The sequence below is a fragment of the Patella vulgata genome, chromosome 1 (genome assembly GCF_932274485.2).
Source record: "Patella vulgata chromosome 1, xgPatVulg1.2, whole genome shotgun sequence".
NCBI lineage: Eukaryota > Metazoa > Mollusca > Gastropoda > Patellidae > Patella > Patella vulgata.
The window spans coordinates 3,669,411-3,694,712 of record NC_065879.2 but is presented as its reverse complement, the minus strand read 5'-3'; the positions used below and the strand labels follow the sequence as shown (position 1 = coordinate 3,694,712).

The following is a 25,302-nucleotide window of genomic DNA, read 5'->3' as shown; positions in this document are numbered from 1 at the left end:
CGGCAAGATCACAACATCAATGTTAATTTAAATTGACAAATAATTCGTGTTTTCAATGTGGAAGACTTTGGATGATATTATTAAGTTAGAGACTTAGCTACTTTAATAACGAACAAAGTTGTGTGGCGTTCCCTCTATAAATTTGGAGCCTATAATAATACTTTTGGTCCATGTAGGGTTTCTGAATGAAGTCATCAGAGTACTAAATGTTTTCTTTTTTTTTCTCATGGTTCTTTTTACTGGTCAGTTTTCAACAACTGTCATAAATCGTGACATTTATACAATGAATCATTGAATGATCAACCAACAGACATGTCAAATTTACATAAAGAAGATTTATTTTGAAGAGTTTATTATTTGATCTTATACCTTTGAAGCGATTGCTCGGATTTCTTCACATTGATCGATTAAATCTGGATCCAGATCAATGTGAAACATCGGATCCATGTCGCTTTCAACATGAAAAGATTGTTTGTGTCAACTTCCACTAAACGGCCATGACAGTTCTTATCAATACGTGTGATTCATTGCATCTGATTGGTTTAAGCTGTTATGTAACAGTATTTTTTAGCCCGACACGGGCGAAAGAACGAGCACCTTACACTAACTCCTTCTAAAGTTTTCCGCACGCGTGCGCACAACGGTATTTCCCTTAGTTACCGAAAACAACATGGCAGCCTACATGATGGAAACAAAGACATGAGATTGAGAAACCGTTTTTCCATGAATAACAATGGCGTGAGTAGATTTACGTGAGCATCCATAAATAATGAATCTAACAAGTTTCTTGAACTGATACCCACAACCATGCATAAGTGACATTCAGGGGACAATAAAATCGATCATCCGAAACAAGAGAAGATGGATCGTCTGCATTATTTATTGTCCCAGAAGAGTTGTCAGTTGATATTATCAAGCTTAATTGAAAAACACGAAACAGCTTACTGTCTATCAAATTAAACACAACACGCAATTTCTAAAAGAACTGAAGAAAAGATATATCCTTTAAAAAAGAATTATTGTCAGTTAAAAATAATTCCTAAAACTGTCCTCTATAGTCTTGTTTATTGTTCGGCCCTACTTTACTCAGGCCGAGGCCTTGTGTGTTTACAAATAAGTGTAACCACAATCATCTTGCCCCCACCAAAAGAAGCCCAGCAGATCTTCATTAACCTTTAGGCTTATTCACATTGCATGAAAAGTAGCCTCATATATTGTCTCCATGTAAGTGACTTAAAGTACAGTAGGCCTAGTGGTGGAGAATATTCTAGTGTAAAAATCTACTTATTAAATATTTTTACACCAAAAATCATAAATAATTTATAGTGTACTACTGCAGGCAATTTACGTTTTGTTTCATTTTTTTATACTATAGGATGGAAATTGATACATATGTATAAAGGTTTACCATAAATTAACAATAAAATATCAACATGTCAGCAGAAAAAGATCCCAGCGAAGTTTCAAAGTTATCTTTTGAAAAGGAAGAAGAGTTAAAACAATCTATGGTCGAACCAAAAACGGATTCTGATCATGTCGAAGTATCAGACAGGAAGGAAGAAGGAGTAACTGTAGTAGTGCATGAAGAAGAGGGGGGTGACACTGGACATCAAAATGAAGTTGAGCCTCCCGATCCCAGATCGGATCCAAATTTTGTTAATATTCATCAATTCTTTCCATCTTTGGAACATTCATTTACAAAAACATCAACAAAATTTGCTGAAGAACAGGATAATAGAATGGAAGCAGCGATTAAGGATTTTGTTGCAGAAGATTCAACAGTTTTTAGTGGTAAGTTCAAATTAATATGTAACTGTGTAGTTTTTTCTTATTATTAATACAATTGTGCAATTAAATACGCAGTCAAAGAGAGAGAGAAATAAGGCACAAACTAGGTCCTTTCTGGACTAACACATGGTTCATATTTATTTCAATAATTCGCTTGCGCGTAAGGGTCTTTACCAGTGGGAGGAAATTGGAGGACCCGAAGAAAACCCACGAGGTTGGACAGCTAGGCGACCCTACTTCTTGTCACATACAACCGGGGAATCGAAACCATGCCAGTTGACTCAATGACAGACCTTGTGATAAAATTCACACGCGCTAACCATTCGGCCTTCTACCCCCCAGTGAAATAGTTCAATATGATCTTATGGATGACAGACCTTATGATATAATGCACACACGCTAACCATTCGGCCATCTACCCCCAGTGAAATAGTTCAATATGTCATGTTTGTTCTTATTTATAGAGCATGGTACCAACAAGCAGTTAGCGTTGACGTCTGAAGCTGCCAGTTGGTCCACTGATACCTGGGGACCTGATTATAACAATTCAGCTGATAGAAATATGGATTCAAAGGTAAAATAATTTGTTTATTCAGCGTGTATTGTTCAGCAGTAAACTAAAACCTGTCTGGGTTAGAATAAACTTTTATGTAGTCTACATAATAAAGTCGAAGGAACGCTAGATCAGAGAGTCTGACACATATGATGTCATGTGGAGTGTGGGTTAGGGTAAGGTTTAGGACTGCAGATTACGTCAAAGTCTGGAGATATAAACAGGGCTAGTGCCAACCCTATCCCCAGCCCTAAACCTTATCCTAACCCTAACCCACAATCCACATACAACGCCATTTGTGCTAGACAGTCTCCAATCTTAACGTTCTCCAATAAAGTCACACCACAAGTCCAATGGAGCTTTAAAGTAAAATGTTTGATTCATCTTATGTGTTTATAAACATTCATATAACAGTGAGAAGCCGAGAATATTAAATATTATACATGTATATTATTAAATGACATTAAAGGAACAGTTAATTTATTCACACATTGAATACAGAAATATATAATAAATAAGACATTCAAATAACAGATACATTTAAATCAGCACAAGAGAGGGAGAGAGAGAGAGAGGAGCACTAGCACTCAACCACAAACTAGGTCATTTTGGGACTAACATAGGGTTCAATATTACTTCAATAATTCGCTTGTGCGTAGAGTCTTTAGCAGTGGGGAGAGAGAGAGAGAAATGGGGTTTAACGTCCACTCTGGTCACAAACTAGGTCATTTTGGGACTAACATATGGTTTAATTTAATTTACATAATTCGCTTGCGCGTAGGGGTCTTTAGCAGTGGGAGGAAACCGGAGGACCCGGAGAAAACCCACGAGGTTGGTTTAGCAGTGGGAGGAAACTGGAGGACCAGGAGAAAACCCATGAAGTTGTACAAGCAACCCCAATGCATGTCAGTACAACAGGGAAATCGAAACCACGCCAGTTGACTCAATGACAGACCTTATGATACAATGCGCCATCTAACCCCCCTCAACACAAAAGATTACACATAGCTTATCAAATACAAAATTTAAGGACAGATAATTATTCAACACAAAACATTACACATATTAAAAAGGGGCAAAACGGATATGTGTTTTGTGGAATGGGACAATGGTTAACAATTCTTTTGCCAAAAAATCATCTTTAATATATGCATAAAAGGTGAAGGCTTGAGAAGAATGTTTAAGATGTCAAATAAAACTGATTATTTAAGTTCAGTTTCTAAATAGATAAGCATATTATTACCAAACAAATGTAATTAAGTCTAATGAAGTAGACTGGTTGTAATGTTATATTATTCTTTTATGACAAATGCAGCTTTTTAGGATATTCTTTGGAAAAAATATAGACCCTAACTCACAAAAAAAGGAACGACAGCCTCGGAAAAAAAGGACTAAAAAACAAAAGACTAAGGACCGAAAGGTAGAATGTATCAATTGATTGGATGTTATTGCATATTATTCCATTTTATCTGGTTTTATTTATGTTTTTTAATTGTGCATGATAATTTAGATACCACTGGTAGTTGTTGAAATTGACTTAAAGGTACATTATGGGAGATTAAATAAAGAGCTGGCAGTTTTCACTATAATAGTTAAAAACTAGATAATGTAAAGGGAATTTGCTGAAATTTTCAGTCAGATTGCTCCACTCTAAACCAAGAATTTAGCGATTGAATTTCCGGCCTAGTCTCAATCATCATTACTAAAGTCCGTACAATAAAACTCATAATCTCGATTATCCATTTCTTGATTTAATCATGAATGAAAGTTGAGCAGCAAATCAGATCCTAATCCAGGAAATATCGCAGGCTAGCGATGACATCGAGAGTTGATTATGGTCTAGATAAGTTACTTAATTTCTAATTAATAATTTAGATAACATTTCAGGCCTAAAGAAAGACCTGCAATAGGCAGATTTAGCTCTTGCATGATGTATATTTAAATTGTATTTTATTATTATTTATAAGCATATTTTGATTGTTATTAAATTTATTTGTTATGTTATTATTATATCCAGCCCCCCTCCCTCCAATCCCACCCAACCTTCTATTTGTACTTATAATTATTGTATATAAGTGTATTTTAAACGATCCTATATAAAATTGTTGTATATATTTATATACCAGAAGCATTATAGCAGATAATGCACATGGAAGAACTCTGAATATCCAACAAACTGGTTGCTCAAGAGTGCTATCTGCATAAGATATCTTTAAAAGATGAAAATAACCTTGACACAATAAACATTTTAAACACATTGAAGCATTGAACAGAATGTCCGAACTGGTAAAATTACCATAAACAAAATAGTTATTGACACTAAGGGTAAACAGATTTAAAAGAGTTCAGTCTTAAGAGATTTCTTAAAAGATGTCATGTTTTTAGAGTCTTTAGTCTTTTTTTGATAGCCTATTCCATAATGTTAGTACTCATTTGTGTTGTGTGATTTAAAACAGTGTCCAATTTATTATTAGCTGATTCTCGATATAAATGCAGACTTAGTATTAGTTTGAAAGATATCAACACATTCTTTTACTAAAACTTTTAGTGACCATTTTATTATATACAGATTAGTGCTACTGACTTAGATTTGAGACGTAAATGTATTATTACCTTTGACTAATACTAGAAGACTACAATCTGATTAAAACACAGATCCTATTTCGTTTCGTTTTGTTTTTTATAGTTCAAAATTTTGTTTTACTTGTCTTTACTACACTAGGATCTGGAAGAGTTGTTATAATATAACCCGTGTTCTGGCTGATGTGAGAGATTAGCCAATGAAACTGTCTGTTACAGCGTGAGGTGCACAGAACTGTGGGTATCCCCAATCAACGCTGATTGGTTAATCAGATATCTGACATCATAGGGTCAAAAGCTGCACGTATGACCTCTTAGCTCTGACGTGACCGTCAACCAAAACCGGTCAGATCTTCATGTACAACAGGTCAGATCTTTATGTAGTGTAGGCCATCGAAAGTATAATAAAAAACGAAATGAAATATAGATCTGTATTTTAATCAGATTGAGATTCTAATAGTCTCATTTACTTTCATGTTGACTTTCATGTATTTTTTCAGACAGGAGATGAGAATGTTTTTGCTACAACTATTGATGAAGAGACACTGACGGCAGCCAAATCTAAAAGTAGTAAAAGTATCTTTAATACAGAAGATTGGCCAGGTGCTAGATCACCCAGTCCCACATTTGATGAGATCTTGATTAACAAGGCTGTAGAACAGTAAGTACATGTATTGTAAATTTAAATAGAAATCTCATGAGGACTGTGGTTGTCGAGCTATCTGGGAACTGGTTCTCAACTAGAAGGTCCAGAGTTCAAATCCCAATGTAGAACAAGAAGAACCTTTATACTAGGTTCACACTATCATGATTCGTGGTACGATTTGAAATCGTGGTTTTAAACGTGGATTAATCATGATGATCCTATCAGCTGTTATCATATATTGAGGTCAGTCATAGCAATCGCGTTGATCGTATCGAAACATATCCGAAAGTATCTGCACGTACCAGATTGTGGACTCAATAGGGACAATCCTATCGTTACACATCGCACGACAGTGGGAACCCAGTATAAGGATTTTTCAAATAGAACTTTCAAACGTCAGGACTAGTGTCCGTGGGGTAGACATGGAAAATGTTCCCATTTGTCCGAAAGTCCTTGGCAGTTGGAAATCGAAAAAGAGTAGGCCATGAACACTGCTGTCCAGGCAAAATTCTTAAGTCGCCATAGAAATGAAATGAAATGAGGTTCAACGTCCTACTGATCTGCTCCGACTGGGAAAAAATGAAGACGGGCATACGCCATACAGTGTGCTATGAGGAAAATTTTGCCTGGGCAGTGGCACTATGGCCTACTCTTAGATCAATTTTCAACTGCTGAGGGATCTTTTACGTGCACACCATTTTATAAACAGGACCTCAGTTTCTCGTGCCCTCCGAATGACTAGACAGCTGTCCTTGTCAGGACCCCCTTCCTGCATGACTGACAAGAGGAAACCACATCGGAAAAGTCACCATAGAAATAACTGAAGTATTGTGATGACGAGATATTGAATCTTATTTGATTCCTTTTAGCTCAAAATGTATGGTTTCTGAAATAATCAAATGGCATAAAATACTGTTGAAATTATTAAAAATTGACATCTAACAAAATTCATTTTAATGTTATTATTGTATAAGATTTTTAAACATTATTTTATATCTTCTTTTACTTTTTGCGGGGTTGGATGGCCGAATGGTTATCGCATGCGTGTTGTATCATAAGGTCTGTCATTGAGTCAACTGGCTTTAACAAGGGGTAGGGTTACCTGTCCAACCTTGTGGGTTTTCTCCGGGTCCTCTGGTTAATAATAATAATTATTAATATTATTCTATTATTATTATTCTTATGGTTTCCTCCCACTGTTAAAGACCCCTACGCATAAGCGAATTATTGAAATAATATTGAACCATATGTTAGTCCAGAAAGTTTGAGTCGAGTGGACGTTAAACCCCATTTATTTCTCTCTCTGTCTTTTAATTTTATTTCTCATTTGATTTCAGCTACGAACATGCTATGGAATTAAAAGAAAAGGGTGACCATAAAGCATCTATTCGGCTTTTAAGCAAGGCTATTGCTCTTCAATCAGAGGATCATTTGTTTTATGTTGAAAGAGCAGAAAACTATGTTCAGCTATGTGATTTTCAGTCGGCCATCTTGAATTACAAGAAGGCGTGTTTAATTGCACCTAATAATGATAGTTACTACTCGAGACTAGCTTTTCTTTATTTCTACCTCGGACAATTGCTGTTTGATCAGAGACTTTACCCAGAATCCCTAGAATTATTTTCAAGAGCTTCCGAGATGAAACCAGATAATACAGGATATCACATCAGAAGGTAAATTATTACGAGATTTTAAAATTGTTTTGCCAAAATAACTGAATTGTTTTTCGTTGCCAGCTGTTATTTCTAATAGTACGTGCAGGATTACTGCATTATTATATACACAACCTGGCCATTAGTGGCCAACAATGGATTATCTATCTAATTAAAACAGGGGATAATCTCCAGATTTTTCAAGCCCAGGTTCTCACTTGGGCTGACCTTAAAAATATCTTTGTTTCACCAAACCCGACCCACAATCGAGGAGAAGGGTCGGTAGGTCGGGGTTTTTTTCAGATTTTTTTTTAAGAGCTAATTTGACAGCTTGATAATTTTCCGGGTGCAAACATTCGTCTTCTTTTATTGTCAAACAAATCAATGACATCGGGATTATTCGTGATGCACGACTCGCACACGAATTGCCAGAAACTGACGTTTGAAACTCCCTCAACACGTTTTTTAACGATCGTGCGGGTTGTGCCTTCATTTTTCTCGAAAACGGATATTCAATATCCGTTTTCGTGAAAAATAGAGGCAGAATCATTTGGTGGGAATGGACGTGCTTTCGTCTACAACCATTTTGTTGAGAAGCGACACCTATGATGCTTTCGTCTTGATCAACCAGTTTCAATAATGAATCAAACCATAGCCATAGTAAAGGGAAATAACTCTCGTGATATATTTCAGGTTGACACACAAAATAAAATAAAAAGATCGCGGAAAAGTGCAATAAAATAATTTAAGTCGGGGGTGGTTTTAGTTAGTCGGTCGCGTTAGGCGAAACAAAGATATTTTTAAGGTCAGCCTTGTCAGTAGAATTGCATACATGACCATATAAAAACAACTATCCTTTTCACTTATGTTCTTGAGCTGCTAGGTTACTTAATGACTAATTTACAGAACAGAAATATGTAAAATTCACAGGCACTTGAAGGGATTAAAATAAAACTAGTGTACTCTTGATCACTAGTTCTAACACTTTCGGTCATTTCTATTGCCAACGAGACTTTATTTGATCATTATATACCTTCCAATGTAAATAAATTGGTCATTTTATAGCGTTATTAATTACAGATCAAACTTGAACCATTACCTTAGGTTACGGTATTTGAGATAATTTTCTAAATTTAAAACAGAAAACACAAAATCTATACATTAATAGAACAAGAACAATCTGAGAGGAGATAGCTGCCCCAAGATTTTCTCCATTCCCAGTAGCAATATTTGCTCATACCATTAAACTTTGTATTAGCAAGGAGCCACGGTGGCTAAGTGAGTAATGCACTGGCTCTCTAAGCTTGGCAGTTGCATGTTCGATCCCGGTTTTGACCGAGAAAGTCCATCAGGATTTGGTTACCCCTTGTCAGTGGTGCAAGATGAAGGATAGCTGTCTAGTCATTCGGATGGGGTGAAAAACCGAGGTCCCCCTGCATACACGTAAAAGAACCCTTGGCAGTTGGAATTCGATATAAGAGTAGGCTGTAGCATCGCTGTCTGGGCAAAATTTCCCTCATAGCACACTGTATGGCGTATGCCTGTCTCCATTAGCCCAGTCGGAGTAGAACAGTAGGACGTTAAACCCCATTTCATTTGTATTAGCAATGTGATTCACACTGACACAATCTGAAAGAAAACTAAGTAATCTTAAATTCCAACAGTGATTCTTCCTTATTCCGACATTTCCAACATGGGTTAGTTTAGTTATTTTGGTTTTAAATTTCAAGCATGACCTTTTTCTATCCAAGATTTCCCCCATTTGAAACTCAATTGATTGGTCAAAATTACTAGTTTTTAGTTTTAAAAGTTGCAAGCATGACCTTTTGCTATTAAAGATTTCCCCCATATGAATCTCGATTGAAGTACATGTGATTGGTAAATATTACAAATTTTGGGCACCAATCATCAGTCTAAGTAATAATATCAATCAACGAAACTAATAGAGATCATCTATTTAGCCCTTAATCCCATAATAAATCCTATTTATTAAACCCACCACCTGGATCTTCGACTGAAGGATTGTTAATAAATATTCTTGAATCTTTGGATCTAGGGCCGGCTGATCTGATTAAAATACAGATCTATATTTCGTTTCATTTTTTTATACTTTCGATGGCCTGCGTCAGAGGTCATATGAGTGGCTTTTGACCCTATGACATCAGATATTTGATTAACCAATCAGTGTTGATGTTTCTAGTGGGTTACTCACAGTTCTGTGCACCTCATGCCAAAAACTCGCCGTAACAGACTGTGTCATTGACTGATCCCTCACATCAACCAAAATGCCAGTAATATAACACCTCTTCCAGATCCTAGTGTAGTAAAGACAAGTAAAACGAAATTTTGAACTATAAAAAACAAAACGAAATAGGATCTGTGTTTTAATCAGATTGCAGTCTTCTAGTATTAGTCAAAGGTAACAATACATTTACGTCTGAAATCTAAGCCAGTGGCACTAATCTGTATATAATGGTCATGACTTAAAAAGACACTAAAAGAATGTGTTGATATCTTTCAAACTAATACTGAATCTAGGTCTAACAAATTTCTTCTAATGATTCACTTTATTGATATGTATTATGTGTATATTTACCACTAGTATTTCATGTGTATATTTACCACTAGTATTTCATGTGTATATTTACCAGTAATTCATGTGTATATTTACCAGTATTTCATGTGTATATTTAACAGTATTTCATGTTTAGCTGCTTTACAAAGACATGGTGAATGTTTAGCTCTAGTAAACAAGAGATTAGAAACAGATAAAAATAATTCTGATCTCCTTATAATGAGAGCCAGGTTGCATGAAATGTTCAGAAATGTAAGTTTGAATATTTTCTAGTTCTAAGTTCTAACCCTCACTTATCAGTGTATACATGGTAGTGCTCCTACGGTTAGGACTTTTTGTTATTCGAATAGCCGTAGCTATTAACCGGTTAGTAACCGTTAACCGTATGGTATCAATTTTAAACATAAAACAGAGCTTGTCAGGAGGTGCGAGTCATTACTCGTGCGCACGCTATACTCGCCTAAAAGGCATTACACGCACAAAAATTTCAGGAATTCTTTAATGAAAATTTAAACTATCTTAGGCCGTAGTTATTTATTTACCTGGTTAACTTGGTTCATTTGAAACATTTTTTAATTCAATATATATCTACGATAATATACAAAACAATACTCTGTTTCCCTTCGTACGTGACAGATGGCAGATTACACAATGTTACTAAGAATAGAATAAAGTAAATTGGAAGACGTCTATTGATTGGACAATAAAAAATTAATTCCCCGCTTGCAAGTAGAATTTTTATGATTGGTTAATTTAACTAAAAACCAAAGTAGAATTCTTGCGAGAAATTACGTGTTGAATGTCGTAACGAATCTAGTATAATGTCATTTTCTATCCTTTATGATTATATTTTGAATGGTGGTTACGTTTTTAAGTAAATAATAAACAAGGTAGAATATAGTTAGAAATGCCGAGAAGTATTTAGATTGGATTAACATTAGCTAAAGTCAGAACAAGGTCCATTGACTTTGCCGTATGACTACGACAAGTGCTATTAATAGAATCATTGTTTAGCAGTCGACATCGTAGGACGACTGTTACATTCTAAGATTTTCAAACATCAAATACAAAATGACAACGGGCAAGTTTTGTTATAAAGAGGAATATAATCAGACACAACTCTATGTAATGGGGGACATCTCCGAATAACCTTACCGTTGAATTCGAACCGTTTAACCGTCCAGTTCTAACCGTTTACCGCTATCCGACTAGTCGTAGGAGCACTAATACACGGCACAGCATCAGGCTACCTATGTAATACAATTCATAAATACTCTCCATCTAGATCACTCCTTTCTGGTTCCCAGTGTTTATTAACTACTCCAAAGTATAACCTGAAAACTTTTGGCTGCAGATCATTTGCCTATAATGCAGCACATACATGGAACTCTCTGCCACTACATCTATGGACTGCTCCATCTTTAAGCATCTTCAAACATAAACTCAAAACTTACTTGTTCCAGTGTTCATATTTATAACTGTTTTCTGTAACCTTTCATAGCGCTTTGAGCTAATAATACTGTTTGGAGTCTAGCATCATTAATTATTTTGTTCATAATACAGATTTCCTTGGAAGCCTGCAGTATGTAGACAGAGGAGAATCTCCAGATTTTTCAAGCCTGGGTTCCCACTTGTCAGTAGAATTGCACACATGACTATATAAAAAATAACTGTCCTTTTCACTGATGTTCTTGGGCAGAAAGGTTACTTAATGACACTTAATTTACAGAACAGAAATATGTAAAATTTGGGCATTGTTCACATTTAACATTATATCTTGCTTATATTAATTTCTGCTCTTACATTAGGTCCACGGTGTTTGAGATAATTTTCTAAATAAAACAATTTGTTTTTCAGACAACCTTATGTTATTACGATGTGAAAGATGCTCTGAATATAGATGAGAATCATTCTGTAGCTAAAGAAATGATGTATAGTCTAGAGAAAGCAGCTGAAGATAGTAAGAAACAAGCCATGCAACTTAATATATTAGGAAAACATAGAGAAGCTCTACAGAAAATATCAATAGCTATAGAAACTAACCCTGCTGTTAGTTCTTATCATGTTTTAAGGTATTTTTTGTTATTATTACTTTTATTATCTCTCACCAATTTGGGCGGTTGGCTGGCCGAATGGTGCGTGCGTGGTGTATCATAAGGTCTGTTATTGAGTCAACTAACTTGTACTTTCGTTTTTAGAGGAAGAACAAGATTTGAAATTGGTATGGCATTAGCTTACATGAATATAAAGAAATAAAATAAAATGGGGTTTAACGTCCTACTGTTCTGCTCTGACTGGGCTAATGAAGACAGGCATACACGCCATGCAGTGTGCTATGAGGGAAATTTTGCCCGGGCAGCGGCGCTACTACATGAATACAAATATATTAAACAAATCCATGAACAGCCATAAAAAAACATATTTTGAAGTTTCTTGAAAGACGTTTGGAAAAGAGAAACTTCAAACAGTAGATTTGCTTTATTTTTAAAAGCCTGTTTGGAGAGAGAAAAAAAATGGGGTTTAACTTCCACTTAACACAAACTAGGTCATTTCGGGACTAACATGTGGTTTAATTTTATTTCAATAATTCGCTTGTGTGCAGGGGTCTTTAGCAGTGGTAGGAAACCTGAGGACCTGGAGAAAACCCACGAGGTTGGACAGGCGACCCTAATCCTGTCATGTACAACCGGGTAATTGAAACCCTGCCAGTGGACTCAATGACAGACCGTATGATACAGCCAGCGCGCACATGCTAACCATTCGGCCATCCAACCCCCCAGCCTGTTTGGAAGGCATAACAATTATTAAAATTTGGAAATTTCCAGATAGAAATTTTGAAACCTATAAATAGCCTTTCATTTATTTTCACATTTTATCCAAATACATGGTATGTAAGATATTAATTCATCTTTTTGATTTTTTTTTTTTTTTAGAGGTGCCTTACATCGTAAATTAGGTGATTTTAATTCAGCAATAGATGATTTTCTATTGGCCTTAGATAAATGTGACCATGAGGAGGATAATCCAGTCTATATAGATTCACAGAGACAATTATTATTGACTTATAACGATTTCGCAGTAGAATGTTTCAATAAAGGTTTTTATGAGGAGGCTATTATTTTAATTAATAAAGCTATTAAAGGAGAGAAGAGAGAAAAGGGATTATATATCAATAGAGGAGGTATGCTATTATTTTATTTAAAGGGATATGTTACTCGATTCTTTTTTTTTTAGTCAATTTAAAGCGGAAATTGCAAATTTTCTAAGAAAGTCAAAACATAATTATTTCTATGTCTTTTGCTCAATAGGTTGTCAACTCACAATTATACAGTCATAGGTGTCATTCTCACACTTAAAACTCATTTACACAGGAAATAATAACACAATTACCTCCCTTGTTTTCTATTCTCCACCATGGAGTAGCTTTTTTCAAATGTTTGAAAATGAAGAAGAAAATTATATTTTTGCCAATTTCTCAGCTGGCAATAGTGAATTATAGGATTAATAGGATTATTCTTTAACAAGGTAGGACTGTTTATGGATACCATCTATTTTCAGGCTTTATTTTAATAAATTTTAAAAATATAACTTAAAAATTTGCAATTTCCGCTTTAATGCAATCTGATGAAAACACAGATCCTATTTCGTTTTGTTTTTTATAGTTCAAAATTTCGTTTTACTCGACTTTACTACACAAGGATCTGGAAGAGTTGTTATATAACTCGCATTCTAGTTGCTGTGAGGAATTAGCCAATGAAACAATCTGTTACGGCAAGTTCATGGCGTGCTCTGCATGGAACTGTGGGTAAACCCCTAGAAACGTCAACGCTGATTGATTAATCAATGCCTGACGTGATAGGGTCAAAAGCCGCTTGCATGACCTCTGACACGACCTTTCAGGACAATCAATCAGATCTTCATGAAGTGTAGGCCATCAAAAGTATAAAAAAAACGAAAGGAAATATAGATCTGTGCTTTAATCAGATTGTATTTTATCTAGTTGTATGAAAAGATTAAATGAATGTAAATTTGGTCATTATTTATTAAGAAAATAGATTTTTGAAAGTCATGTATATATAGCATATAGCTGAACTAGTAAATATTTTAATCAGACTGGTTTGTTCACATACAATTTGACCTTGTTTATGAATTATGTCAAATAAAGAATGCATGTGTTGGGTGATATTTTCTTGAATAGCTTCACACACATATAAAACATATTTATTCACTAAATTAGTTCTCCCTTGCTCTTTTTGGCCAATAATTAAAAAGTTTGAGTCTTTTTATTGATACCAATATTGATACACCTACATTGAAAACACCATAATTCATTTTGTCGCTGTGGCTCATTAAGCAAATTGACCACAAAAAATTAAATGAAAAATACCGATCTCTCTAATTATTGTTCATACATTTATTTGTAATAAAATTATATGTTTTATGAAACCTGTCTGTTCATTCAACATACATTATGCAAGAGCTAAATCTGCCAATTGCAGGTCTTTCTTTACGCCTGAAATGTTTTCTAAATTATTAATTAGACATTAATTAACTTATCTAGGCCATAATCAACACTCGATGGCATCGGATTTCTCCGATATTAAATAGATTAGAACAGTTGAGCCATATTTTGATTTAAGTGAGACTTGGCTTCGAACAACCAGTACCGTGGTTGAAATTATTGCACACACCTTGTCAAGCGTTCAAAGGCTATTGTCTTCGCTCGCAATAGAGTAATTTGAATGGAATTTTAATATTATTCATTTTACATTATTTATTTTGAACTATTATAGCAAGAATGGCTAGCTCTTTATCTAAATCTTACATAATGTATCTTTAATAATTAAATTTTTTACAGATTGTTTTTTAAAACAAGATGAGTTGAACTTTGCCCTTCAAGATTATCATCAAGCTCTGGAGATTGACGGCCAGGATGCGTTTATACGAACTAGAATATCTGTTATACATGCTGAATTTGCTCATTCCGCTTATCAAGATAAAAATTATAATGTAAGTTCCTGGAAATATCTGATTACTTGTGATTCAATATTTGTCAGCCATCATGAGCAGGAAAATCGAAGAGAGTACTGTTTACCTTTTCAATTTTTATATGCCCACATTTTCATGTGGACATGTTATGCCGTCGCCCCTGTCCGTCCGTCTACAATTTGTTTGTGGAGACTTTACAGGTCACAATTTTTATCCGATTTTGATGAAACTTGAAATATAGGTTTATCTCCAAAAGATCTCAATTCCTTTCGATAATGGCATTGCTCGGACCATAACTTCATGGATTATGGCCCCTGATTATACTAAAAAATCGTGATTTTAGCTTGTGAACACTCTAGAGGTCACAATTTTCATCTGATTTTGATGAAACTTGAAATGCATGTTTATAACCCAAAGAATGGCCCTTCATTGTTACACCCTAATGATGGTTGAGTTTGAATTTCATAATAATCGAATCAAAATTGCCGCTCCTTGTACGCAAATAGTGTAAAAGTATATAATACCAAGGTTGTGAACCTTTTAGAGGTCACAATTTTTATACGCCCACATTTTCATGTGGACGTATATTGTCGTCGCCCCTGTTCGTCTGGACAATTTGTTTGCAGACACTCTACAGGTCACAATATTTATCCGATTTTGACGAAAATTGAAATATAGGTCTATCTCCCAAAGATCTCGATTCCTTTCGATATTGGCATGTATCAGACCATAACTTCATTGTACGAAAAATCACGATTTTAGCTTGTGGACACTCTAGAGGTCACAAATTTGATCCGATTATGACCCCTGATTGTACGAAAAAACGCTTGTTTTTTTTAGCTTGTTCTCTGTCCATCTCTTGCAAAATGTGTGCGTATCTTGCATGGCAACTGCTTGTTTATGGTTATGTAGTTTTGTCAGTAAACAACAGTCAGATGGCTGAAGAAACAATTAAATTTATTGATATACCCTACTTTTAATGTGTTTAAATTTCTAGTCAGCAGTAATTATTTAAAATTGTTTTTGTCTTTTTAGGAAGCGTTATCTAAAATGTCATTAGCTATACAATATAACCCAACAGTTGGTGGATATTATGTCTCGAGAGCTCGTGCAAAATATATGTTAGAGGTAAGTAGAAATATACAAAGGGAGACAATTGATTAGGTTCAAAATTTTTAAATGTTCTGAAAAATAAAATTTCTAAATAGTATTATAATTTTGATAAAAGATTTAGATGAAATGTACATAAATAAAACAAATTATAAAGTATAATTGCAGAACTTCTTTGATATTAATAGTTAGAACAATTTATTCGTGTTCAGATAGTGTCAATGGGGGTAACTCTTTATAGCTGGTTTTAGCAGTGATTACTGTTGAATGGAGAGAGATGGGGTTTAATGTTCACTCGATACAAACTAGGTCATTTCAAGACTAACATATGGTTCAATTTTATTTCAATAATTTGCTTGCACGTAGGGGTCTTTAGCAGTGGGAGGAAACTGGAGGACCCAGAGAAAACCTACGAGGTTGGGCAGTTATTCCTATCTGGGAATCAAAACCACCCCAGTTGATATAAATAAGCCAGTGCCACCTATAAGTGTTTGGTAAAATGTTTTTAATCTGAATGAATCAAAGCGGTGATTTAGACATGAAAAAAAAAAAATTGTCCGAAAAATGCAAATGACGATCAATAATTTTTATAAATGTATTAACAGTAATTTCTATTTCTGTACTGGATTAATAATATCCTAAATAGAATTCTATTTCACCAGTTTAACAAGTTAATTTAGAAGACTTTAAATGAAATGAAATGGGGTTTAACATCCTACTGTTCTGCTCCTAAACTGGGCTAATGAAGAAGGGCATACGCCATACAGTGTGCTATGAGGGAAATTTTGCCTGGACAGCGGCCTACTCTTATATCAATTTCCAACTGTCCAGGGATCTTTTACGTACATGCCAATGTGTACACAAGACCTTGGTTTTCCGTCCCATCCAAACGACTAGACAGCTGTTCTTGTCAGGCCATCCGCCTTGCATCACTAACAACGTGGGAACCACGCCAGAAAATCTGGATGAACTTTCTCGGCCAATGTAGGGATCGAACACCCGACCTCCAGGCTAGCAAGCCAGCATTTTACCCACCTAGCCACCATGACCCCCTAAAGAAGACATTTAAATAATTTTACTTGTGTAAGAAAAATGTTTGTTTTTGTTAATAGGATGCTAACGGAGCGAGACAAGATCTGATATTAGGGATGTTGTTAGATCCAACCAATGAGGACATAGTAACCATATTATCAAGGTTATTCCCAGGTAAATCAGTGATTGACATCATCAATAGTCGAGCAGCAGATGCAGGTAGATTAGCTTTAAGAAATCTGATGCCTACAGCTTCACCAGTTAGATTACAACCTCTTGCACTTCCACAGTAAGTTTTATGACAGTATATTATCAGTCTGATCAAAATACAGATCTATATTTTGTTTCGTTTTGTTTTTTTTATACTTTCGATGGCCTACACTACATGAAAATCTGACCGGTTATATTGGGATGTTACGTCCGGGGTCATACGAGCGGCTTTTGATCCTATGATAGCAGACATTTGATTAACCAATCAGCGTTGATTTTTCTAGTGGGTTACCCACAGTTCGGTACATTGCACGCCAAGAACTCAATGCAACAGAATGTTTCATTGGCTAATCCCTCACATCAACTATATAGAATGTGGGTTATATAACAACTCTTCTAGATCCTAGCTTAGTAAAGACAAGTAAAACGAAATTTTGAACTATAAAAAACGAAACGAAATAGGGTCCGTGTTTTAATTAAATTGTTGATTTATTAGCTTATTTTTCTGGCAATGAACAGCATCTAGACAATCCGGTTGGATGAAAAGCCAAAGCAACGTGTTTACCATTTGCAGTACATTAATGATTCCCTGGCAGTCGGAAATAGAAATATCCAGGCAAATAACAGATTGTAGGACAAATAATTAGCACCCATTTTATAGTACCTTTTTTATACATTTGGATTTTTATTCTCGGACTTATCGTTGTAAATTAAAATGACAAATTTCTATTACAATTCTTATAAGTTTGCTGTTAAAATTTCAAAACGCAAATATAGACTAGTCAAATTTTCATTTATTATTGATTTTGGTGTGCTGAATACTATGGCAGGTATTTTAGATATGATGTCATAGATATGTCATAGGTGCGTAAAGAAATCATTATTGGCTTCTTTAGTGTCAATTACCTGTCTGTAATATATTTATAGGCTCTAAAGTCAGTGGGGGGGCACGTTGTATCATAAGGACTGTCATTGAGTCAACTGGCGTGGTTTCAATTCCCCGGTTGTACGTGACAAGCAGTAGGGTCGCCTGTTCAACCTCGTGGGTTTTCTCCTTTTCCTCCGGTTTCCTCCCACTGCTAAAAACCCCTACACGCAAGCGAATTATTGAAATAAAATTGAACCATATGTTAGTCCCGAAACGACCTAGTTTGTGTCGAGTGAATCTTAAATCCCATCTCTCGCTCTCTCTTCGGCTGTATGTGACAAGGAGTAGGGTGGCCTGTCTAACTTCGTGGGTTTTCTGCGGGTCCTCCGGTTTCCTCCCACTGCTAAAGACGCCCTACGCGCAAGCGAATTATTGAAATAAAATTAAACCATATGTTAGTCCCGAAATGACCTAGTTTGTGTGAGTGGACATTAAACCCCATTTCTGTCTCTCTCTCATGTCGGTAGTTTGTAAGATATCCTGATTTAGCCTCATTTGGCAATCATTTTGTTTTTATGCTAAATAATAAGTCAAAAACTCATAATTTGGCTTAGAAGCATGGATATTCATGTTCAGCACACCAAAATCATACAGAAAAGCAATTTTCCTCATTTTACTAAGAAATACTCCTAGATTTTTAAAGGATTTGACCAATCTGTTATTCTTTCATGTGAATATTTCAAATGTAAATGTTTTTAAAAAGAACTATCAAATAATTGTAGACCGGCTGACGTAAAGAATTCTGAAGAAGGGGAGAAAGAAACTGATGATAATCCTCCTGTAGTACCTCATCCACCATCAATACCAAAATGGAAACCAGAGAAGTGTATGCCAGATTTAAAAATGTGTATGCAAGAACAGGAATTTAACTTACAATTTGCAAAAGCTAAAAAGAAGGTTTGTATTATACGATTATTAACAGATCTATGGGGTTTATCGTGGTCGCCCCTGGACACTTCAGTCACAATTTTTATCTGATTTTGACGAAATCTGAAAATAGGTCTATCTCCAAAAGATCTCGGTTCCTTTCGATATTGGCATGTATCGAACCATAACTTCATGGATTATGGCCCCTGATTGTATGAAAAGTCACGCTTTTAGCTTGTGGATACTCTAGAGGTCACAATTTTTATCTGATTTTGATACAACTTCAAATGTATGTTTATAAGCTGAAGATCTTGGTGCCTTTCGATATTCGCGCATATCAAACCATAACTTGTGACCCCTGATTGTAATCACGTCTTTAAGCTTGTAGTCCCTCTAGAGGTCACAATTATTATCCGATTTAATAAAATGTTCGAGTTTATCACTGTAATGTTGGTCGAGTTCGAATTTTGTGATTCTCGAACCAAAACTGTTGGACAAAATGGCCACCTCTCGTACGCGAATAGTGTAAAACTATGGTATATCAAAGTTGTGGACCTTCTAGATATCACAATTTTAATCCGATTTTGATTAAACGTGAACTACATGTTTATAAACCCAAAGATCTTTGTTCCTTTTGATATTCGCGCATATCGGATCGTTACTTCCTGAATTATGGCCCTTGATTGTACGAAAAATCTTGTTTTTAGGATGTGATCCCTCTAGAGGTCACAATTTTTTACGAAAAATCGCCTTTTTTTCTTTAGCTTGTTCTCTATCCATCTCTTGCAAAATGTGGGTGTATCCTGCCTGGCAACCGCTTGTTAGGGTTGTATTTTAATACTTTTTTTATTTATTTTTGTTTTATAGATAAATACCAAGTTGAAAGACTCCTATCACAAACGAAAAACATTAAAATCAAATGCTCCGAGAATGCAACCGTTACCTCCTTCATCTGCCAAACCGTTGTATGGAGCAAACTTATTCCATCGACCTGAAATGATCATCAAGCAAACTCCGGAAGAAAAGAAATCAACGAACTGGAAAACATTTGGTTTAGGAATTGGAATTAAATGATAATTAGAATTTTTACATTAACAATGTCGACAGTGGGATTACTTCTAATATAGTTTGGTGTTATATTTTTGAAAGTTATGAAATCTTCAACCCAGATGGTTAATTTGATCATTTTATTAGTTTTTATGTAAATGGTGTTCAGTGGAGTTCAATAAATGGTTTAAGACTCTTGATAGAAATAAACTGTGATCAGAGAGTGTTTATATAAAAGATGTAGGTAATTGGGTGCATTTACAAGAAAATTTCATACAGATCAGATTATAACTTTTGTTGTTTGAGGATTCCCAAGGTTCTGAAATGAAATGAAATGGGGTTTAACGTCCTACTGTTCTGCACCTAAACTGGACTAATGAAAACGGGCATACGCCATACAGTGTGCTATGAGGGAAATTTTGCCTGGGCAGCAGCACTATCGGCTACTCTTATATCGAATTCCAACTGCCAGGGGATCTTTTTCGTGCATTCCAATATATACACTGGACCTCAGTTTTCCGTATCATCCAAAGGACTAGACAACTATCCTTGTCAGGCCCTCCGTTCTGCACCACTGACAAGGGGAAACCACGTCGGAAAATCTGGATGAAGTTTCTCGGCCAATGCAGGGATCGAACACCCGACCAAAGGCTAGTGGACCAGTCTTTACCATCTAGCCACCCTGGCTCCCTCCAAAGGTTCTACAAACTGAAACAAGGGTCTGAACCCTGGAGGTCATTGTCATTATAAACAGCATTTTCAGTCAGTTAAAAGTCTTTAGGTAGTGGGAATTTTTACAAGAAACCGTTTTTCATTTCATACAGATCAGATGATAACTTTTGTAGTTGGACACAGATCACCAAATATTCCTACGCCGTCACCCACGAAACAAGGGCCAAAGCTATTTTTAGTCTTCCTCTCCCTTTTCCTTTTTCCCCCTTTTGCATGGCGATTTTTGTTGACTTTTTGGTGTAGAATCGAGGAAAAGGGTTTGAAAATACATTTTCTGCCAGGTTTTGGTGAATATTCATAATTTTGATGCGGAAGGATACAAGAGTTGAGAGGTTGGTTAGGTTGAAATGTATGGCCTGAAATTGCATGTTTACTTGTCTCTACTTCCAGCTTGTGTATCTCAAGTTTTTCATGAAGAACCTCATACATGCTTTTGGGCAAGTGGTTGCCACATGTTGCTCCATCTGTGGTAGAAAGCGTTCTACCCAACGAAAATTTGGGAAAAAGTTAGAGCCGGTCTAAGATACGAGAATTAACATTGGAGTCAATGGGGAAATCTTTAGTGATCTGTGTCCTGTCTGTGTGTGATAAGGCTGTCACTGATATGCCTTAGTTTTGAAAATATGAAGATTAAATTCTCAGAAAATATGAATAATATAGTTTGGCTACAGAAAAACTAAAAAAAGGTTAATTAAAAAAAAAAAAAATCAAAGTTTTGAAGAAAAATTGTGATTTTACTGCAAATTTCTCAATTTTCAATTTTTATTGAATTTTTAACAGTAAGTAAAATATTCTAATGCCCAATGTTGGCTTATTCAGTCTCAGAAAGCACAGATAAAGTGAACAGTATTGAAATTTCACCAAATTTTGTCTAAAGATCAGGAATATTCACAAAAAATCTTGAGATTCCCCCCATTTCGATGTAGAAATTAATATTTTCATGACTACTAAAATGAGTCAAAATGTCTAAAAATGCCCATATTTTCTTTGCTAATATAACTTAGATGGGATCTACATGTTTGTCAGGTTTAGAAATAGCTCCAGCTTTCCTACAGAAAATTGAAAATTGGTAACACTGAGTTAATAATGTACAGCAGATGGGTTTGTACAAAATGTTCAAAACAGGGGTTGGCTCAATTTTGCCACTATTTTACCCAGAATAAGCATTTTTTTCTTCTTTGAAACATTAAATTCTTGCATTTCCTTCATGTAGGAAGCAATATCCCAGCCTTTCTAGACATTTTTTACTCCATCATTCTGTTTAGAGAGGCAATAAATGCCCCACCCCACCCTTTTCTATTAATGTGTTTTGAGGGATTTAAATGCACCTGTGTTGACATGTCATTGATCTTAATTGGAATTTGTGGTTGAATTACTGCTAAGAATGTTATTTTTCACCCAAAAATATTTTTTTTGTGCATTTCAAGGATTTCTAACAATTATTTGTTCAGAGTCAAACGTAGAACCCTGAGGCATTTCAGGCCAATGAGACCAGACCCAGATATAAAACTGGTGTAGATGTGTAAATGTCAGTTTAATGTTCAATATTTTCTTATCAAAATCAAGCATTTGTGGTGTTTGCTGCATTTATGTTGCCTATAAAACAATAAAATGTTAATTTTTCTCCTTTTCAGGCCTCTTTTTATGTTGTCAACTCTGTCATGACTACTCTTTTTACTTCTTTTTTCAGGAAATTAATGTAAAGTTCCAGACATCTTGCTTCAGCACAAGGATTGCAATACAAATTTGTAATATGCCTCTGAGGTTTGAGATGTTGGAAACATTGAAATATTCCCAAATTTGTGAAAATTGTGTATTCTGTGACCCTTCTGTTAGAGAGGGGTGATCATAGACCAAATATGGCATTTTTTTCATTCATCAAGGCCTATTTTTAACCATAATTCATATTTATTGCACCTATTTTAGTTTATATGTGCATATGTTAGCCAGGGATGGTAAAACATAGCTGTTAGACAGATTCCTTTGGTAATGTAAGTTCTGCAACCATAGATTAGATTAATTCAATCAGTGGCATGTTCAGGGGGTAGGCATACATGTTTCAGTATAGATCTCTAATATTACAATCATTGCAACTGGTTTGCATTTTTTCTGTTTGAATATTGTCCACAGATTCTAAAAATATATTTCTTGTCCGTCCGGATATTTAAAAAAGTGGAAAATTATTGGTATTTTGAGAGATGCTATATGTAAATTATGTACATTTTTCATCACATGGCAGTAAAAAATTATATTTTTGAAAAAAATTCCAAATTATGAGTGTTTTCTATGTAGTTTCTTTGTAACTTGTCTAATTTTTTCACAGAACTCAGATACTGCCTTTAATAAGAAAGATTTTTAAATTTTAGCACAAAAGGCCTATGGACCTGAGATGCACCAGTGTACATAAAGCAGCATGTGTACTTAAAGGGCCATCATTTTTACAGTTATTCTTTGATTTTGATTTTCTTTCACCGGCATGTTGCCAGAACACATGGGAAGGAAATAAAAAGGGCCTTTTGGTGATACCTGAAGTTTCACCCCTATATAGGACACAGATCACCAAATATTCCTACGCCGTCACCCACGAAACAAGGGCCAAAGCTATTTTTAGTCTTCCTCTCCCTTTTCCTTTTTCCCCCTTTTGCATGGCGATTTTTGTTGACTTTTTGGTGTAGAATCGAGGAAAAGGGTTTGAAAATACATTTTCTGCCAGGTTTTGGTGAATATTCATAATTTTGATGCGGAAGGATACAAGAGTTGAGAGGTTGGTTAGGTTGAAATGTATGGCCTGAAATTGCATGTTTACTTGTCTCTACTTCCAGCTTGTGTATCTCAAGTTTTTCATGAAGAACCTCATACATGCTTTTGGGCAAGTGGTTGCCACATGTTGCTCCATCTGTGGTAGAAAGCGTTCTACCCAACGAAAATTTGGGAAAAAGTTAGAGCCTGTCTAAGATACGAGAATTAACATTGGAGTCAATGGGGAAATCTTTAGTGATCTGTGTCCAGTTAAAGTGAAACAAGGGCCATAACTCTAGCAGTAACTAACGAAAATTGCTGAAATTCAATAGACTTCTTCATTTTACCAAATCAAATGATGCATACAAATTTAATACAGATCAGGTGATAACTTTTGTCGTTAGAGCGTTCACAAAGTGAAACAAGGGCCATAACTCTAGAAGTTAAAAATGTAAATTGTTGGAATTTAATAATGTAAATTTTAAAAAGATGATGATAAATGTAGTCTGTAGAGTGTTGATAAGAAAATGTGGACCACCGACGTACATACGGATGGAGGCGACACAACATACGGTCACATATCCATGTAGCCGTATAAAAACAAATAGAATTCTGGTTTGAAATCAAATTTATTCTATACATAAATTAAATACAAAAACATATACAGTATGTTAAATACATAAATGTAAAAATATTTTGTTACAATAGCATAAGAAGAATGTATACAAAAAAATCATATGTAATTTTTTTGATATATATCAATATAAATAAATACTATGGTATAATATTCTTAATTAAAAAACCCAAAATCAAATGAAAATCAGAATAACCATTGGGATATATTTATCACATTTCAGTAGATATTGTTTAATAACAAGCAATATAGACATCTTTGTTGATAAAAAGATAGGTTGCCAGGCAATGAAACATACACCCACAGCAGCTTAATCGTTCGGGCAGTTGGTAATGAAACATTTATAATAAACTAAAATCTGATTAAGAGTAACAACTCATTAAGTAATTATCAGTAAATTTGTTTAGCCCATGCTAACATTTACTATACAAAACATTTAATATCATGGATTTAGCTGTTCAAGTTATCAAAAATCATTGAAAATCAATATACTTGTTCGTCTCAAGACCTTAAATTCTGTGTATCAATCAATTGAAAGGATTTATTATTTAGGCATTAACACAGTGTATAAATCTAAAATCAATCAGATAATAACTATTGTCTCTAAAGCGTCCACAAGATTTTTCAAATCTGGCAATAATTATCAAAAATCATTGAAAATCAATAGGGTTCTCCATCTCTTGACCTTAAACACTGTGTATAAATTTAAAGTCAATCGAATATTAACTTTAGCCCTGAGAGCGTCCACAAGATTTTTTAAAAAGGATCAAGGGCTATAACTCTAACAGTAATTATCGGAAATTGGTGAAAATCAATAGGCTTCTTCATCTCATGACCTTAAACACTGTTTATAACAGACAGGGGTGACGACAATATAAGACCATATTTCAATGTGGGCGTATAAAACTAACTTTTTCTTATTAAACCTGTGTAAGTTTAGTGTGAGTTAATGGGGAAGAGCTAGACATTATGTAATGTATGGATACTACACGCGCGTTACCTCAAGTGTTGTATTCATACATTACACAATGTTGTGCTCTAGGCCGTTAAAAGACTTAAAATATACTGATGTCCAAAAGAAAGTACACACACTAAAAGTATGACTAAGTTTTGTTTAGATTAAAAACATTTGATAAAGCATTACTGGGTTTGTCTCTTGCGTCCAAACTCAACATTTCTAAGCAAAATAAAAAATTTGAAACAAGTTGACATTCTACCCA

At 34.9% G+C, this 25,302-nt stretch overlaps 2 protein-coding genes across 3 annotated transcripts in view; one reads left to right on the top strand and one right to left on the bottom strand.

Moving 5' to 3' along the window:
- Positions 1-642, bottom strand: part of LOC126808476 (uncharacterized) — a 28,403-nt gene extending 27,761 nt beyond the window's left edge. The window contains exon 1 of the mRNA XM_050533204.2: positions 370-642. Coding sequence (XP_050389161.1) covers positions 370-447 — 78 coding nt within the window. The 5' untranslated portion in view covers positions 448-642. The remainder of the gene's footprint in view (positions 1-369) is intronic.
- Positions 642-20,230, top strand: LOC126808477 (tetratricopeptide repeat protein 16). Of its 2 annotated transcripts, none has more exons than XM_050533208.2 (13): positions 642-738; positions 1,376-1,791; positions 2,253-2,362; positions 5,422-5,582; positions 6,905-7,240; positions 9,917-10,046; positions 11,652-11,866; positions 12,728-12,975; positions 14,653-14,804; positions 15,819-15,911; positions 17,006-17,214; positions 18,786-18,960; positions 19,798-20,230. In XM_050533208.2, the coding sequence occupies exons 2-13, from the start codon at positions 1,434-1,436 to the stop codon at positions 20,002-20,004; spliced, it is 2,394 nt and encodes a 797-aa protein (XP_050389165.1). In that variant the 5' UTR covers positions 642-738; positions 1,376-1,433; the 3' UTR covers positions 20,005-20,230. The 2 variants fall into 2 exon arrangements, with proteins under 2 accessions (XP_050389165.1, XP_050389166.1); XM_050533209.2 differs by having other exon boundaries at positions 665-752.
- Positions 20,231-25,302: the final 5,072 nt, after the last annotated feature.